The 19,785-nt window shown below is 42.6% G+C and overlaps 1 protein-coding gene across 1 annotated transcript in view; it reads right to left on the bottom strand.

Annotated features, from left to right (window-relative positions):
• Window positions 1-19,785, bottom strand: part of WWTR1 (WW domain containing transcription regulator 1) — a 133,160-nt gene that overhangs the window by 41,767 nt on the left and 71,608 nt on the right. Inside the window, exon 3 of the mRNA XM_077864729.1 lies at window positions 11,783-11,919. Coding sequence (XP_077720855.1) covers window positions 11,783-11,919 — 137 coding nt within the window. The remainder of the gene's footprint in view (window positions 1-11,782; window positions 11,920-19,785) is intronic.

The following is a 19,785-nucleotide window of genomic DNA, read 5'->3' as shown; positions in this document are numbered from 1 at the left end:
GGAGAAACTGCGTCACGTATGGGCCATTGTATAGTAACATTTTTATCTTTGAGGAACAACTCTCCCCCCCCCCCAAATAAACAATGGTTTTGAGAACTGACCAGGGTTGGAAGGGGAGAGAACCCCAGTTGTCATAGGTGCTAAGGATTCTAAGACTTCACACCCACTGTTCCTCCCAGCTCCCCACCCCACACCAGATCCCAACTGTTACTTAGAAATAACTGAGTGAAGTTTGTCAGAAGGTACCGACTTCCGGTTATAAAATAAATTAGTCATGGGATGTAATGTACAGTTAGCAGTAGTGTATCATATATTTGAACATGGCTATATAAGTACATCTCGACTGTCCTCATCACAAGAAAAAAGAATTTTGTGACTGTGTGGTGACGATGTTAACGATTTACAGTGGTGAGCATTTCGCAACAGGCACCTGTAACAAATCATCACATCCTACCACTGAAACTAATATAACGTTATGTCAATTCTATCTCAAGTTTTTGGAAAAGGGGGGAAAAAAAAAAAAAACAAGACAGCTGGGAAGGCAGGATGAGGAATTGCTCTACGGGACTGGTCAGAACAGTCTTACAGAAGAAACATTCTGGACAACCGTACCTGACAACAGGACACCAGACTTTAAAGAATTAAGTTTGCTTCGGAGGGGAATCTGAGCCCTAAGAGTTAACTGACTGTACAGCTTGAGGCCCTTGACTTTCCAGAGTTGGAGCTGGAGGAGTTATTCCATGTTGGCCTTCTTGACAGATGAAAAACTGGACAATCGCAAAGGGCAGAGTTGGGTCTGGAGAAGGCACTAGCAAAGGCAGATATGGAAGTATGTCTCAGGAAGAAACGTGTCAGGCCAAAGCCAGGTATTTTAATACAGTTTGGGCCCTGGGACTCCCTCAAATTGCAGGGAAAATGAGTTTTGTGTTTAAAACTAGGGCAGAGACAGAGGAGAAGCCCATGCACAAAAGACTGAGACATGCTGTAGACTGGAGAAGTGAGGTCTCCAGTGGAATATCCTTCGACGGCAGCGTCTCAGGCCATAGAGACAGAGCAACTACAGAAGCAAGGAGCTCAGAAGCCTTCCCATTTGTGGCTGCTCTGAGTGTTCATTTTATTAGGATGGGCTGATCCAATTCCACTTGGGGAGCGATTAGAGTTCCATTCTAATTAATTCAGGCATTCCAGCAGTTGACAGAAGTAGAAACGGAATATTTTTCTTGATATTTGAAGTGTGAGCTTTGAAGCAGCTAAATGAAAGTTTTGTGAGCCAGGACAAAGTCACCCACATTAAACAATATTTTTTACTTTATTTTCTTCCAGCCCTGCAAATCTGTAACTCTTGGCAGAACTGAAAACTCACAACTCGATCTTCACTGGTGTCTGAGAAATAGAATACTGGAAAGGAAAAGGACTAAAATAATATGGAATGAAATGCATGACATGTACTGGGAAGCAAAATAACTTCAAATGAAACTTCCATTTATGGCTTAGTCAAAAACATATGGATATGCAAGCTGAAAAACAGAGCTGGTTGGGAACACTAGGTGCCTGGTACATACACTTTTTATGACAACCTTAAATCATTTATTGCACAAGAAAGTAGCGCCCCAAACAATCCACCCCCCAACCCCACCCCCTGCAACACACCTGGTGAATCTGCAATTACTTGTTTCGTTTGATAAAAGCAAACCATGTCAAAATTGTACTTCTTAAGGAATTCCTATACTTCACTAACAAACATTCCAAAGAGCCTGGAAGAAAGGAGAAAGCTAAAGGAAGGCTCAAAAATTTACGTACAAGAGTATTGACTGCAACATCATTTATTAACGGTAGAAAAATAGCATCAACCTGTAGGTCTCTCTATAGAAGAACTGGATAAATAAATTACAGTATAGTCCCCTATAGGATATTGTAGGGGGTTTGCAAACAGAAATATGCTCAAGTCCATTCATAAACAATGAGAATCCACTCTGTACCTATCAGAATTATAAAGACTAAAATGTCTAATAATGGACATCACTGGCCAGAGTAGGAGGAAAGGAACGTTTTGATGCACTGTTGGGACTGGTGTTAAATGACATAACCTTTTTGGAGGGCAGTAGAACATCTATTAGAACTTCAAATGCTCATAATTTTTAGATCCAGGAAGTCTACTTCTGCAAAATGACCTTATACGTTAATAGCATAAGGCACGAAGATTTACGTACAGGGATGCATATTGCAGCACTGCTTAATAACTGTACAATCAAAAAGGAATCTAAATATCCAGTATAAGGGACTGTTTAAATAAATTTGGTACATCAATAGAGTGGAATATTACATAATCCTGGCAAAGAATGAATACATCTCTAAGTATGAATTTAGAAAGCTCTCTAGGATATGTTAAGTTTAAAAAAGACATATACACCCAAGCAAGCATATGTATGTAGAGTATTTCTAGAACACTCAGGAAGCCAGTAGCAATGTTTTTGAGGAAGAGGAGAGAAGGGCTGGGGGTCTCGGTGTGAAAGAGACTTACTTCCCATGAATAGTCTTTGGAACTGTTTGAAATTTTTGTCGTGTGTGTGTTACTTTTCCAATAAAAACAGCTAATCAAAAATTATTGTAGACAAATATTAATGGAAATGGAAAGATGCTCATGACATGCTAAATGGAAAAGCTGGCTACAAAAAAAGAATATAGAAGGTTTTCCAACCATTTTTGTTCACATTTATATTGAAAAAAGACAAATATATGAGAAAATGTTAGTGTGGTTTTGATCAGATTACAATGTTATTTTTTTTAATTTTCTCATTTTTTGCTGATCAGCTGTTCTAGAATGACCAAATAGTAATTATATAATATGGGGGGGGGAGGATTTTTGAATCTTGTTGCCTCAAATATGTTTAGGATCTTATCTTTTCCTGCCTTTTTTTTTTTTTTTAAACCAAGGAGAGGAGGTGATCTTCCTCTCCTCAGCCCTTAATGGGAAAAGACCATGAAGGCCTTTGTTTTCTTGACTTCTCTTACAGTATTATTTTGCTGACTTCATCACAGAGAATTATTCAGAGTCAAGCATGGTGGAACAGCTGTCCCTGACCACCAGCAACTGCAAAACACCCAGGGAATAAATTTAGACTTCCAGAAAGGAAGAAGAAATCAATCTTCCAGTTGATATGGGGTGGGAGACGTGATGATCACACACAGGCCGGGACACCACCAGGCGCCCCAACAAGGAGATGAAAGAAGAGTGTCCAAATGTCACTCAGCACTTATTAATTTGGAACAAGTGGCCAAAGGACAAACCATCCCAGAATCCCTTCACCTCCAACTAGCTGGATGAAATTCCCTACAACAAGGAAGTTCCTGAGGGCATACTATTGGAAGTCAGCCAGCAGATACTATTAAAACTGTCATAATGATTTCTTAAACTCTCAACAAAGGCCCACAGCTTGGTGAAGAAATTAGAATCCATCGAAAATAAGTAAAGAAGGGAGGTAGTACACACAAAGAAGGGACTTAAGAAAAGCCTGGCCTGGCCTTTACCTCCTTCCCAGGAGGCTCTGCTCCTCTCTGGGATATGGGGTGCTGGCATTTTTCAGGAGTTTAGGCCTGCAATGGCCTGATTCTCTGGTCAACTCTCAGCAAGCAAAGTTCAAGGTGAGCTTACACACTTACCATGTGAATTTAGACAACATAGTGCAATAACCTGGATCTTAAACCGCAAAGTTTCCCCTTGTTTTTTTGAAGTTTATTTGGTATGACTGGGGTCAAAACTTTCTGGAAAGTGGCCTCAGCGATCATGCACCCAATGTTCACCCGTGCATCAGCACTAACAAGTGCCGAAATGACAAATGCCAATGCCATAATAATAAATGTCTACTTTGAAAAAAAAAAAAATGTCTACTTTGGACAAAGAAGCCAGTCAAAAAGCTGGCGAGCACGTTCAGAGTTCTTTTCAGATACCTCAAGTTAAAGAATGGATAGCCTAAGGGAGTTTTTGCCATTGACTATGATGGCTTTCTCAAATCACTGTGCTAAAAAAAAAAAAACACATAATCTTGCTGCAGCTCCTACACCTGGCTGATGACCAGCGTCAACTGGGCACTTGAAGAAAACACTCATTTCAAGACCCCAACTGACACCATCTGAAACAGGATTTCCTAGAGGTGGGGGCCCAGGCATTATTCCAGCAGCAGCCCAACTCTGTTCTTTAAGGAGCAATCACATGACTGGATCCTGACGATGTACGATGTACGGTTAACAAATGCCCCAAAGGATCTTACCCCATGCTAGATGTGGATCCCCACCGGGAGAAACCTTGATCTTAGAGACTAGAGAATAATTTGTTTGCCACTGGCAAATTCAGTCAACTGCAGAAGTTTGAAGATTCATGGTATTGTCTGGACTGCACATGGGGCCTGCTTCCTTCTTCCCAACACCCCTTCCTCCTCTCCTTCTATAAAAAGCTCAAGACTTCAACTGGTTCTCCTTTTTTTTTTTTTTTTTTTCTTTTAGGAAAAAAGTAAAAGGAGTATAACCACATCACAGAGAAAATAAAGGGAATCACCCCCAGTCAAAAAAGCTTACTATAAATCACTATTAACATTCAAAAATATGTAATTGACTTACTTAACACATTAACTCTACAAAGTGGTGCACCTGTGATACATAATGCACTTGGCTGGGGGCTAGAAATACACAGATGGAGAGCAAAGTCTGTGGGAAAGGAGAAGCTGAAGAGTCTTTTTTTTAAAAACAAAATTATAGTCATAGCACAAATAATTTTTTCTGCTTCATAAAATTAGACTGAAATAATAAAGTTTTCCATATGCCACATAGCCCTTATAACTATTATTTTAATGGTTACAAATATATTTATCATTGTGTTGCATGCATTTACTGGGTGCTTTGTTATAAATAACCCATCTTTGTGTGCACGATTTTCCAAAGTGTTTATTGGGCATAGTACACAGGAATTTGATCTTGGAGAATATTTTCTTAGGAAAATGTGGCATCAACATCTTTCATGGCTCTTAAGACTTCCTATCAAAGAGATTTTCCACCTAAATTTCTAAATTTCACGTAATAAAGTCTACAAGCATTTACCACCTCATCTTACTTCATCCAGACAAATGAAAACAGTTGACCATTGAACAATATGGGTTTGAACTGCATGGGTCCAATTAAACACCAATTTTTTTACAGAATAGTGCTGTAAATGTATTTTCTCTTGTGATTTTCTTAACAGTTTCTCTTCTCTAGCTTACTTTTATGGTAAGAATACAGTAATATACATATAACATACAACATATGTGTTAGTTGACTGTATTAACAGTAAGGCTTTGGGTCAAGAGTAGGCTATTAGTTAAGTTTTTGGGGAATCAAAGTTATGTGTGGCTTTTTGATGGTGCAGGGGTCTGTTCCCCAACCCCTTGCGTTTTTCAAGAGTTAACTGTTCAGATCTGGATAAGAGATTCATCTACATTAAGATAAATGGAATATACACATGGAAACCCCAAATTAATTTCTTTATATACTATTACATCTCACTTTATTGCATGAGAGGAATTGAATCAGTTGATTTAATGTTTTTAGCTCCCATTTCATAGATCTTTAGAAGCCTTCAAAGAAAAAAAAAAAACTGCAATGAATCTCTTTTTGGAAATTCCAAAGAACAGTCTTCAATGATGTTGCTTAGATAGAGTGAATTTTGACAACGATAGCTTCCTGCAAATCCAAGATGAAAATAATGATTTCTACAGTATTTAGAAAACTGTTTCTCCTTTTCCTAACCAAGGGGAGAAAAAAAGGCTTTTTAACCAGAACCCCCTCCCTTTTTCCCCCGTGCCTACCAGTCTTCCTTCCCTGCCATATCCACCCACTTTCTATCACCACATTCCTACCAACATCCTGTCACTCAACCCCCCCTCCTGTAAAGTTGTGACGCTTTTTCAGTTTGTGTGTGTGTGTGTGTGTGTGCTTAAGCAGCTCATGCTAATTTATGCTGCAGAAACACAAAGTTCAAAAAGTAGAGAGAATATCTGAGCTGGAAAAATCCCAGTAGCTAGATGTGTCTGCCACAAACTCACCACATAAATTGGATTAGGAAAAAAAAAAAAAAAAAAAAACATTGGAAAAAGAATTTTAAAAAATAGCCTACGTATAAATCTGGCTTTTAGCAAACCTTAGCATCTGTGCTTTAAGCAACACTGGGTTGCAGCGTCCCTTAGCTATTTTATTCGCTTTTGATAAAATGTTTTTAAGTGCTTTGTGCACTTCCTAGAGGGAATAAGCCAACTTACCAAACTGAGCACAGACAAGATTTTCCATCTTGTCTTGAAAAGCACGCCCTGCAAAAAAGAAAAACACACACACACACACGTGTTTATAATTTGAAGTACAGATTAAGACAGACCTGGAGGACTTAGACTCTGGCCTGGTGGACGGCACATCTTCAAAGGGGAAAGTGTGCATGCGTGTGTGTGTGTGTGTGTGTGATATTTTTAAAATTCCTATAGCATTAAAAATACTCTCTGGCTGCACTTTACCAAAAGTTTCTGAACCTGCTAGGGCTGGCAGTCTGGTGAGGTTGTTATACAGGCTTTATTTTTCCTGTTCTGTCTGGGAGGATACTGGCACCCCAGGTCGGGGCCTCAATCCAACAAAGAGGTCTGTTAATGTGTGACAGGAGCCCAGCACACCATGGTTTATGATCACTAGGATTATCACCAAAAGGGCAAAATTGCATGTCACTTTCTCTTGGCAATAACATTTTAAAACGCGGGGATATTTTAAGTTGCTGCATGATTTCAGTATTTGTGTGCTGAGAAACGGGAAAACCTTGCCACCGGCACACTTGCTGGGGCGGAAATGTCCTTCACGTGGAACTTGAGTGTGCCTGCTTGTCACAGACGCCCTGTTAATAATCTGATGGGGAAAGAGCCGGGTCGGAGCACGTGCCTCTTCATCATCTCCTCCCGACTGCTGTCTGTCTGTCCTCTGCAAACGTATTTTTGCAATATAGAAGCAAAAGTGCCCAAACGGATACAAGTTATAGGAAGCACGTCTATCTGAGACTGCACACCGCAAGCTCTTCACACCGCCCCCCCCCCCAAAGGACACAGGGGCCAGAAAAGTGAGGAAAAAAATCAGGCTACCAGGTGGGGATCCTGAGGCCCTGGGATAGAATCCCGTACCAGGCTCCCCTGCAGGGAGCCTGTGTCTCCTTCTGCCTATGTCTCTGCCTCTCTGTGTGTCTCAAAAATCTTTAAAAAAAAATAAAAAATAAACTAAAAATTTAAAAAAAGCTTTGGTGGCTTTCTATAGGCCAAGTACCTAAGTACCCAAGGCAATGTTTGGGAGATAGGCATCACAGCAGCTGGGTATGTTTGCTGTCATTATCACCACTTTACAAAGAAGGCAAAGGAGACCAAGAAAGGGTGATAACAAACAAAACTAGTCAATGTCTAACCCAAGAGAAACTCAACTCTGACCCCAAACTCTTCCCATCAACCACTATACAAAAAGGCGCCCCGCCTCTACCCTACCCTCACTTCCCTAACACCCTAACTGATTTCCTTAACAGGCCTTATTCCCACCCACCCCCCCACCACAAGCTCATTGTCCTATATATTAGAATAAGGCCTGCGCAGAATCCTTTTTTTTTTCCTGTTTGTTTAATTTTTTCCCCCTTCAAAAAAATTCAGTCAAGTGTTAATACTGGTTAATGAGACCAGCGAGCCAATTCAAAGATACGAGGTCCTACCTGGTTTGTATTATGAAACAAACAAAAAGGTTCATGTTATGGGGAAAAAAAAAATCAACTTTCACACGTACATTTTCCCCCTTCACTGTTACATAAAAGCAAGGGCTCTAAGCAAGTTGTCGGCCCCAAGCTTCCACCCAGAGATCATCTCCCCTCAACTCCTGAAGCTCTCCAATGTCTTCCTTTCTTCTTCCATTCACTGGGCATTTCTGGGGATTGAGACACTAAGGTCACCAATCTGCTCAAACAGAATCAAGTAGGACAAAACCTGACAGAAAATCTGATTTTGCAAACACAAAAACAAAAATTTCAGTTAAAAACTAGACCAAGCCAGAGATGGGTCTTTGAAATAAATTTTGAAAGGGACAGAGGGGTAGGCGCCTGGGTGACTCAATGGTTGAGCATCTGCCTTCGGCTCAGGTCATGATTGATCCTGGGGTCCTGGGATCAAGTCCCACATCGGGCTTCCTGCAGGGAGCCCGCTTCTCCCTCTGCTTGTGTCGCTGCCTCTCTCTCTGTGTGTCTCCCATGAATAAATATTTTTTTAAAAAACCCAACAACCTTTTTTTTGCATTCTTCCCCTGCAGAGTCTATTTCATTTTACTTGGGCATTTGAAAAGTTAGTTGAGTTTAGAGATACAAACGGATCTGCAGTCCTACATAGATGGTTTTTCACTGGATGCTGATGCAGCCCGACAAAAGTTTACTCCACTTTACAAGTCACTCGCTTCGGGACACCTTTAAGTGACAGGTCTCTTCTCTGCCAATTAAAATATGATTTAACTTGCAAGCTGGATTTCAGGAATAGACGCACTGAAAAAATCAGATATTCACGGAGAAGCTTCTCCTGGGGGGAGGGGAACTCACTGAAACATTTCCACCAGAGGGCACTATATTCATTGAAAGTAATAAACATTGTTCCTAATTTAAAGAGCTTTGCGCTCTAACCCGCCCCAAATAACTTTTTTTTTTCCTTAAGAGCGTTTATGATGAACAATGAAATTATCTTCAAATATAACATGGAATTAAATATAAAACTTTTCTCCCCACTAAGAATAATGTTAATAGTAAGAATAAAACAATGACAGCTTGCTATGTTCCAGGCATCAGATCTACGTACTTGACATAGATAAACTCACATAATCTCTTCGTGCTATAATAATAATCTTCATTTTACATATAGGGAAACTAAGGCAAAATTAGTTTATTATTAATTAACAGAGTCATCAAGCTAAGTAATGGGCAAAGCCAGGTTTCAAATTCTGACAGTCTGATTCCCAAAATCCATGAACCCAATCTAGTAAAACACAGAATCCCAATAAGAGGATTTATTTCTGAATGTAGGGATATCATAGATTATATCACGGCCCTAGAAATATAGAAAATTAACCTATAAAAGGTACTAATTTTAATCATCTTGTAATACTATTATTAGTCGTATTTTGACATTTTCACACGTACATAAATACCTCCCTGTGAAGGAGACATATCACTTAAGTTCACTTAGTTGTTAGCTACAGCCAATGAAAAGACCAAAATTCAGATTTAAGAAGTAGAAGGATCTGCTCTTCATGCTTTTAAAAATTGATAATAACGCGATGAGACGAGCACCGGGTGTTGTACTTTATTTATGTCGGCAAATTGAATTTAAAGAAACAAGAAAAAAAGGATATGCAATTTAAACTGACCTTCCAAGTATGTACTGATGTATCTAAGCAAATAAAACAAAATTGAAAAATAATTGATAATAAATAGTATACACTATGGAGAGAGCTATAGATTGAAATAACATATTCTGAATAAATCACTTATTATGAGGACCACACTGTGACCCTCTAAATCATCCCCAGTCTTTGGCGGTATTGGCATTCCCTGTTACATGTCTATCCTTGGGATACATCTGTGATTCGCCATAGGCTAGCAACACATGTTGTGATGGACAAATATTCAAATACTGTGAGGGGGAAAACCGGAAACGTGTTGAGAAATTTACTGCTTCAACTGATTTGAAATCTGGAAAGTAAGGTATTTTAACTCAGCAATAGGTAAACATGTTTCTAACATTCAGATCACAGTTTCTTTAGATGTCCTTTACCGGCAATGGTGCTTTTGCAGGGAGGGAGGTGGAGCACAAGTGCAGACGGATTCACAAATGCCTTCAATGCTGAGTTTCAAGCATTCAAGTTTCCTTTTAATTTAATTACTCCACTTTGTACTTATTGCACAATTTTTAAAAATGAAGGCAAGCACATAAAACAGCATAAACAAGGATATTCATTCCAGTATTGTGTGTACTAGCAACACACTAGTCACAACCTAGATATCCGTCAGATGGGGTCCGCCAGTTAAATACGCTAATTATGGCATATCATTATGTTGAGGCTATGAGGAAATCTTTTAAAAGAATAAAGCAGCTCTGTGTGTACAGATATTACAGCAGACAAGGCGAGGGACAGAACAGTAGGTAGAGTGTGCTAGCACTCATGTGAAAAAACACAAATCCATGACCAGAAAGCACTAGAGGACTCCAAGAATGGGGATCCGAGAAAGACTTACTTTTTGAACAATGCTTTGAAAAAGTGTTTTAATTTTTTTAACCGAGTCCATGAAAGACTTTTTTCCCCCAATTATAATGAATTATAAAATTAAAGTTAATACTTTAATAATCAACCTTTAGAATTGTTGATGAAAATTAAATGGCTAAAAGAAACCTCGAAACTAGTCTAATGCTACCTAATTTGTGGTTTCTTTACTACACTTGCAACTGTTTTCTATTTGAGCTCTTATATATTTGGGACAAATGAGTCATGGGAAGTTTTGGTTTACCACTGCTGGTAGAAGCATTGGTACCATTTTCCTTGATCTGCCTCTTAGATATGAGACACCACAGAAGTTACTCCAAGTCGTTTGCTTTTGGATATATTTTACATCTGCAAGCTTTAAAATGGCAGATCCAGACTTCCTGGAAGAACAGACAATATATTTACTTGAGGCTGACTCGGGTTTACTTGAGTTCATACTCACTTTGGCTAAGTCACAGTATGAGGGAAGGTGTCTGGGAATAATGCTTCCATTTTTATCCTGTTCATTCCTGAAAAATCCAACAGGAGATTCTTTTCACTCTAAAATTAACTATTCTGTGTATAAAGCAGTATCTGGATATCTGATCTTAAATGGAAATGTTATCTGAAAGTTTATCCTTTATAAAACTTTAAAAGTACCCTTTCTTCTTAGCCTTTGTGTGTGTGTCTGGACTGACAACAGAGGCTGATTAGTAACGTCGCGGCAGCGTATTAATTCACATCTGATTTCTTTAGTGGGCAGAGTTTTAGTTCCTCTTTAGTAAAGGCAATGAGCAGAAAATAATCTCTTCTCAATTCTAAAATCACATTTAAACATTCTCAGTGAGGTGAAGAGTGAATGAACTACAGTGTCCTGAGGTAGGCATCTCGAGAAGCCTCCCACAGATTAGGTAAAGGCTGAATGCCTTCTAAACCAGGGCAGGCTCCGTTCAAACTCCAAACGCAAGCTGTGTGACCTTAAAAAATCTTCCTACTCCATAAAATGGGAATGCTATCATTTCTTGTAGGGTTGTGGTGAGTTGAATGAGATAAGGCATGAAAGCACCCAGCCTGGTGTCAGTCGCACATGATGCAAAATAATCGTAATAAAAGAAGGAAGGAATGGGATGAGAGGTCAGAATTGCACCTCTGCAAGTCTTCAGGACTAAATTCACAGAATCGGGAATAGACTGGATGAAAGGAGTGATTTTTTAAAAAGTTATTTTTTTAAAAAACTCCAATTGAGGCAATTGAAGGAGACATGGAAACTGTAGGGTGAACCCAGGTAGCAATACCATGACCAGGTAGCAAAGGCGCCAAGAAAAAAAGGCAAAGGTGACAGAAGGGTAATGCGCCCAAGAACCATCTGGATGCATAAGCAGACACCGAGACAGCCAGAGCTGCTTCCAAGCTCCAGAGCCCCTTGGCTAAATACTTGTTCATTCAGTCCAACTGGAAGCTTTGGGCTTACCGAGATTCGGCTGCGACACGGCCATGGACCTCTGGGATGCTGGGGTGGAAGTGGCAGCAGGGTGGAGGTTCATAGGATTCAGGGACTGATTCATCGCCTTCCTAGGGTCTTGCCATGTGGTGATTTTTTCTATGTGACTAAAAGAAGGAAAACAATTATCTTTTTAATTGTCAGCGTGATTATCATTATCACCATCACCAATAACAGCGCAAGAGTTAAATGACACTGGCTCTTCTTCCTTAGGACCTGCTGACAAAGGGCTGACACATTGTGTTTCTTTCCACCCAAGGTCACACTTGCCCACATAGCCCTCCATTCAAGGGCCCCAGCAGGGACTCTCTGAATACCACCCAGGACTTAGCTGTCCCAGCCTCCCCAAAAAACCCTATTAAAGGTTTTCTGCGTCACCAGTGTATCTCCTCCCGGACAAAGAGTCTTTGCTTCCCAGCTCCTCAGGTGCTTCCCCACCATGCAGTCACTGGGATGCCACGGTGTGAACTCCTCCCCCAAAGCAGGACTGAGCTCTCCTGCACCACCAGCCCTCCCACACTCCCAGGCTCACATAATTGACATAATGAGGACACCTCTGCCGATCTCAGCCAAAGACAGAGCTCTTGACACCAACCTCGTAAACATGACATTACTGAGCTCTTACTAAGAGCAAGGAAGGCCCTGTGAGGGTCACATAGGTAAGACATGAAACCCTCAAGAAGCTTACGTTCCACCCAACAAGGTAACAACTGTGTAGCTAGAGGACAGAGTAGCAGGAAGATAGGCAAGCGCCAGATATGTGGAGAAACCCAAATGTCAAGGCAGGAAGGTTTCTGCAGGGAAAAACATGATTAAACTTTCGCTACACACAACTTCCAGGATTTGTCACTGTGACTTCATCTCAGAGAAACTGGCACAATATAAGCTTCTGCCCAGAGTTTCCGTATGTCCTTAGAAAGATGGGCAGGACCTCCAGCTTTGTCTTCCTCCTCCCGAACCACATCATAAATCATTCCTGGTGCCTTCTATACCCATGCCATCAACTCCTTTCTGAGATTTTATTATATTTTTCTTTTAAAGATGAGCATGTTCATCTGGTGCCATAACTTTGTTTTATGAACTGTTATCGGAGTTCTTCCTAGATTTCTATACAACAAACCCTGATAACGAAATTGAATGCTGTCAGCCTTTTGTTCGAGGCCTTGCAACTAGGTTTGCCTCTCTCAAAGCAACTGTGGCTGTCAACCTCCACACTTAAGAGACCCTCCGAGGTCCACCTGAAAAGGACCTTCCTTTAGGTTAACCACACCTTAATTTTGAATAACAATAGCTTCCTTTGAATCCTTGTTAGCATAGCAAGACACTATTACAATCATTAAATTTAATCCTAAATCAGTGCAATTCCTCCCCGCCCCCAATGGAATTGTATTTGTCTTTTCTTCTGCATCTGTTTCCTCGCATTTGAATACTGCCACTGCTAAACTTCAGATTTCTTTATCCTATACAGCAAGTTATTGCCATAGAGAACTGCCTTGAGTGAAAACTTGGATGTTTTCCCAAGAAGGCCTTTAAATGAGTGTAGTTATAAATAAATAAATAAATATGATTTAAAAAAAAAGTCAGGCTTGGTAAAGGAAGCATAATTAAGTTTAACTGTTGAGTTTCCATACTGTAAAAACATCAAGTCTTCAAAACATAATCAAAAATGAACTGGGAGGAATAAAAATGTTAAAACCAGGACTGTCTTGTTAAGAATAACCCAAAAAGATGGGGAAAGACAACTAAAGAGATGAGAAACACTTGACTCAAGCACAAAGAGATGAAAGAGAAAGAAACAATGGTCTTAGTTACACCTTCAGTTTAACAATCAAATTCTGTTGAAAGCTTCCATAAAACCGTTTTTTGTCGACTTCTGGTCAAGTGGAAACTCATCACCAACCTCAGGGGCTTTGTCAAAGCCCTTCAAAGTGAGGAACCAATTGATGAGGATGTCAGAGTTAAGTAAACTCCCTTTAGCAAAGTAATTAGAGCTAAGAAACCCTTTGACCAAGCATTCCTTCAGGTGCCACATGATGAAAACATGTTTTCCAAGGTAGGGACGTCCTGCGTACTTTCCACAACGGTACCAGAAGGAAAGGAATCTTTCTCTCTTTCCTGAACCTTCCTTAGATGCTCTGATACTGAGGATCTCGATGCTGCACCAGAGGCAGCAGGGGCACAGGCAGGGTGAGAGAGAGTTGATGCACATCGTGTGGTGGAAGGCATCTAAGGTCACTGCTGTGGTCACACATGCAGCTACGGGTTGGTGGTAGGAAGGACTCAGGAGCCGGAATGATGTGTTCCCAAAAGCTGGTCCCCACTCTCCTCTCCCATTCTGAACCAGTGGGTTGTTTGAATCTGGGGAGAGTAAAAAGGCCCGCACCCCCAAGTGGTAAATGAGCCCAGCTTGCCTAAGGACTGTCGCCACAGCTGGCCAGCCTCCATCCCCTGGAACAGAGCGCTGGGACTTTCTGGGAGGACACTCGGGGCCCCATCCCAGAGAGGTCTGACCCCAAAGAGGTGCGACTCAGCCGTGGCTTCCAAGTCCAAGAGCTCCCCCAGGACCGTGGGAGCCTCCTCGGCCCACCCTTCAAACCCCATTCCCAGCCAACGCTTTTACAGGAGTTCTGTTCCCAGCAGATCTGTTAATTAAAAGTGTCATTCACGGTATTCCCCAAAGACTAGAGTACAAGAGGGAGCCTCAAGTGAGCAGTTCTCATTGCTCGGAAACAGCCCTGAGAAGAAAGCCACTCGAATTCCCAGCCTCTTGCAGGCCCACCAGTCGCCCCCACACCAGCTCTGCCCTAAAGCTCGGCTTCTGTGATGTCCAGGGTGGCTCCCAGTCCAAAAGCAAAAGCAAAAGCAAGGCCTTTGCTCACAAGAACTTAAAACATCGCTGATGATTTGATCTGAAAGCTACATTCTGCTGTTGTTCAAATCATTTAGCTCCTGTCACCCCGTTCCCGAATGCAGGCTAAGCCACCGGCCCTTTCACACTGCTGTCTCATCTCCGCTCCCTCTGAGTTACTGACTCATTTCCTTTCTCGGATTTCTCAGTGTAACCTTACTGTCTGCCAGGACCCGCAGTTGAGCTGGATTAATCCCCACTTCCCTGCTACTCCCACCTCTTTCCTGATTTCACTCCCTTGCTGCCGAGTCTTACTTCGACCAAATGTCTCTGCTGTTTTTCAAAGCCTAATCTCTCCTGAAAATTTATATATATATCAATATATATGTATATATTGATATGTATGTAATCTACCTACCTATGTGTCTCCGCTGACTACATATACTGTACAGTCCTCAGAAAATTGGAACAAAATGGGAAAAAAGATATCAAACTATTTATGGTGATCCAGGCAAATAAGAGGCCCATTGGTGCTTTTTTTTCCCCCCCCTTATCAAAATGCTCCTGTACTTCCTAGGTTTGTAAGTGACTAGGTGTTGTTTCCATGGGCAGGAAAAAACAGAAATACTCATGAAGGTACAACATGACAAAAAGGAAAATGATGCATGGTCATGCAGGCCACAGGGTACTAAACTGTGATTGAAGATAAACTGTAGATTTGACTTGTCACCGTCATGGGGCCAAGGATTAGGGAAACGGAATTGATCACCTGGCCCCGGGTTGTTTATAAAGAAAAAGAATGCCAGCTCCCAAGAAAGGGAAAACCTTTCCTGACACCAAAAGGTATTTTTCCCTGGGGGTGGGGATGGGGGTGGGGGGGGAGGGAGCCTCTAAGGGTTTCACAGGGAGACCCCCAGGTGGTGTGTGTGGCAAAGAAAGGGTGCCAGTCTAACCAAGATAATGGGAGTGGTCTTTTCTTTCTTTGGGGGCCCCTTTGACCACTATTTCCCAGACTGCCTCACTTCACAGTCACAGAAAACTCCTCACCTCCACTCATGTCAGGAGTCTGGGCTCCGAGAAGATTCCAGGTTCAAAAAGAGCTTCAGCTGTTAGGAGCTACAGTTTTTGCTCAGGGGCAAAAAAGGTCGGGGCTTCTCTGAGAAGATGTTTGGCTGGAAAACTGTTGTGTGAACTAATTTTTCCTTCTTGAATTAATATGTTCTTCAATAGACACATGAATTTAGAAAGCCAGCTTATTTTCCAGGGAAATTCTGTGTTTAAGGCTGAACCGGCATTGAAATGAGCGGAAGGGGAGGCGGCCTGGCCACCCTCTACCCTCCTGGTCTCCCTCCCCTCTCTGCCTGGTCCCTCCCATCAGCCTCCAGGGAATCGTTAACTCAGCTCTTATTTCCTCCTCTCCAGCCTCCTGCGTGACCTTTCACCTTGAGGAGCACTGGGGCCTCCAGGCTTCCCCTCCTCCAGTCTTTCTGGTTTTCCTCCGCCCTTCATCCCTTCCCCCACCCCGTCTGACAATCCCCTCTCCATCCCACCTCTAGACTCATATCCAAGGACAGCGGGGATCCAAGTCACCCTGGGTCCCTGGTCTCAATAAAAGGACTACTCACACAGGCACCTTCCAGGTCGACAACCTATACTGGTGTGACACTGTGTGTTCTGGAAAGATCAAAGTCTTGCGTCACGCATACCTGAGTTTTAACGTTACCTCTGATCCTGTTTGACCTAGTTGGACAAGCCACTTCACCCATCCTGGTCTCGGCACCCAGATCCATGGGACAGGAGCAAAAGAAGCTAACAAACGCGTGGGTTCCCCATCAGGGAAACTAATGACAGCCACAGGCACCCGCAGATTTCACGACCAGTTTACTGGGCTTCCCAAGCTCACCTCCTCAGCAGGGAATGTGTGGAAGGCTGCTCCCTCCCCAAAGCCCAAGGCTGACAGCGTAGGTTCAAGTTTACTCAACAGCATGAATTGTTCGCCTATTGTGCACCATGCACTAGGTAGGGATAAAAATTAAAAGCATTTTGTAAATATAAAACCCGGACTAGCAGCAGAACCATTAAAGGCAAAGATAAAATCTTCTCCGTAAAAATAGAACCCACCAGCATCTTAAAGCCCAGGAAAAGGCCTGGTGTTTGGAGATGAATTTATCCTCCAGCCCATGACCTATTACACTAACTTTATGGAAGGAAGCCACACAACAAAGACTTTCTGAAATAGAGAAGGTCTATGTAATACATTTTGTATTGCTGGAAGCATACAAAGATATAAAAATAGAAATGATTCTGAGCGCTTGATTTTGAAAGAATTTAGAGTTCTTAGCAACATAAGCTGCTTGCCTATTTCCACGGGCAAAGATTTCATCTTTCAGCACAAGTGTTTTTGCCTTTTTGCTCCTCCTTCTCGCCACCCTCACTTGAATATATTTGAGTTTCACGTTAGTGTCACGTTACTCAGGGCTCCCTGCCATCAACAGAGCTGTTAGGACAGGACTTAGAAGTAGCCTCCAACCTGCCCCTTCTTTTCTACCACAAACCAGCTAGAGGTGGTCAAAGAGAACACCAATGAGGTGGGAATTTAAAGGCAGCCTGGGGTCATAAAATCAAGGCTGACTGGTTCTAAACTCAATTCACATTCAGTACCACTTGGCTCCGGTCCCTGGACAATCCCAGACTCTCTTCAAGCTTTCCTTTCACTCTCTCTTTTCTAATGCTCCATCTCTTCCAATGGAACAGAAGCTCTTTCGATGGCAGAAATGACCCGAGGGGGCATACATAGCAAGGTGCTCTGCATACAGCCAGCATTTGCAAAAACAGTACCCTTGAGGCAACCGGAATATTCACAAACCCAATTTAGGGCATAAGTAAACCGTCTTATTTTTTAAAAATCAGACATTAAAATATCTGGATTTACCAGACCAATTCACCACCCTCTTAACGTTGTAACAAACGTACACGACATACCGGAGACTATTTGCTTAAAAAGCGCTAAACGAACTTGGCAATTGGCTCGTTGGGAACCAGTCTGATTAAACCCATCAGTGTTAAGAATGAAAATTGAAACAGATTTGCGTGAGGATGATAATTTCCAAGAGGGGACCTGCCAAGTAAGTTTGACCCACTGTCAGCAGACAACAAACGCCATGCCAGTGTTTAATCCTGTACCAGATGGCAAGAAGACTTGTCCGAGGCTCACGTGAAAGCTCTGAAATGTTCCCCCAGTTAGAAGTAAAATACAAATACCCAAGAAGTCGGTTTGCTTTTTTGTTGTTGTTGCATTTTGGGGATAAAGGCTGCCCGTGTTTCAGTTACATTAAACATGCTGGCAGTATGCTCTTATTTGAATTTCAAGACCTAGGAAATGACACATCATATCTTACTCATATCTTGCATTTCTTTGAGAGGAGCCTTTTGTTTTGTTTTGTTTTGTTTTGTTTTGTTTTGTTTTGTTTTGTGCCAATGGTACTTAGCTCTTCCAACTGACACCAGAGGTGGGTCCTAGCCACAGGAACAAAGACAGCTGGCGTACACACTTACTAATTCTCCCAGGCCCAGATGTACACTCTCTCCAGTTACTTCCTCTGCTGTCACCTAAAACCAGAAAGTAGTGGAAACTGATCACATAGGTGCCCCCCACCCCCAGCCCCACCGCAGGGGGGAGCCTCTGGCAGGGGAGCCACCATCACCTGACAGCTCACAGCCCACTTCTGAACTGGCAGCCCAGGGGGACTAGCAGCCATCGAGCAAGTAAGTGTCCCTCTGCTTAACCCTATCAATCCAGTTGGATAGTGGGACGTGGGCTTTTGAACCGCGATACACTGATGATGGGAAATAAACTGCCAGCATTTCCCCTGGCTGAATAGACATTTTATTTCCAAAGCCCTCACACTCCTTCCCAGGTTTTCATCCTTCCTGTTGTCACCCTAATCGATGATTCTTTGCCACAACAAAGCGGCTTTCGTAACACTGTAAGTGGTTAGGATTATTCTATTTCTCTGTTCTGCCCAAATCCTGCAGCGGGCCACCTCTTGCGAGTCCCCGGCGCCGGAGAGAAGCTACAGCGAGGTCCAAGCTGGGTGGCAAGGGTCACAGCCGACACGGCCACTGGCGAAGCACTCGGACCATCCACGGGCTAAATCCCAAAACCATCCAGGCTGTCTCATGCCATTCCATAAAGGTGACTGCTCGCAGAATGGAAGTGCGCGTATTAATGAGAAAGCCCATCCTCCTTTGAAACCACAAGGAATTCAGAGTTGGTCCGATTTTCACTTCGGCAGCTCATCAAACGGCGCTGCAGTCTACGACCCAGGAATAATAACTCACAGACAAATAGGGGATTTTCAAAAATCCTCTAATAAAAGATGACACAAGACCAGAAGCATTATTTTGGTGCATGTTTCCGGTCTCGACCATTCACTTGCCAATTCAAAAACATTTTCGGAGTCCTCTGGAATGCTCAGGGAATGGCAGGGATTGTAGCTTGAACTAGCGGGCTCTACCCCTCGACGTGCATCACAGCCGAGCCCGAAGCCTCCCCCGTTGAACCTCCGTTGAACCTCCACTTGCGCTTGGGTCGCGGCCAGCCGTGGCCAGAGATCCACGCGAGCCCCCGCCTTTCCTGCACACTCCCACTCCCTACCCCGCTGTCGGGGAGCGCAGCGTGTCCCCCGGAGACTGTGACACTCTCCTGGGCTGGGTCCAGCCTTCTGCTGTTGGGCCAGGAAAGAAGGGGACTCCGGGAATGTGCCCCTCCGGGAGAAAAGCCACTTGGGGACACCAAGTGACTCATCGACTCAGCCCCACGGTGTGTGACTCGCCCACCTCGCTCCAGAGGGTGAGCCACTGTGTCAGAGGCACCCCGATGTCCCTGCCGAGGTCCCCAACGTCACCCAACGCGGGCAAACCTGACTTCACCTCTGCACACTAAGCCAAACTCACTTAACCTTATTTTCCCTAATTCCCTAAAAAAAGCAAGAACAAAAGAAAGACTGGGATTGGGTTTTGCTTGTTCACCATAGGTCAAGAGCCCCATTAGAGAACTTCGCTATTCTGCAATTTTATCATCAGCGCTTAGCATTTTTTCCTCTTTCCAACGCTATTAAAAGAT

The sequence above is a fragment of the Canis aureus genome, chromosome 22 (assembly GCF_053574225.1).
Source record: "Canis aureus isolate CA01 chromosome 22, VMU_Caureus_v.1.0, whole genome shotgun sequence".
Lineage (NCBI taxonomy): Eukaryota > Metazoa > Chordata > Mammalia > Carnivora > Canidae > Canis > Canis aureus.
This window is presented reverse-complemented; position numbering and strand designations above follow the sequence as displayed.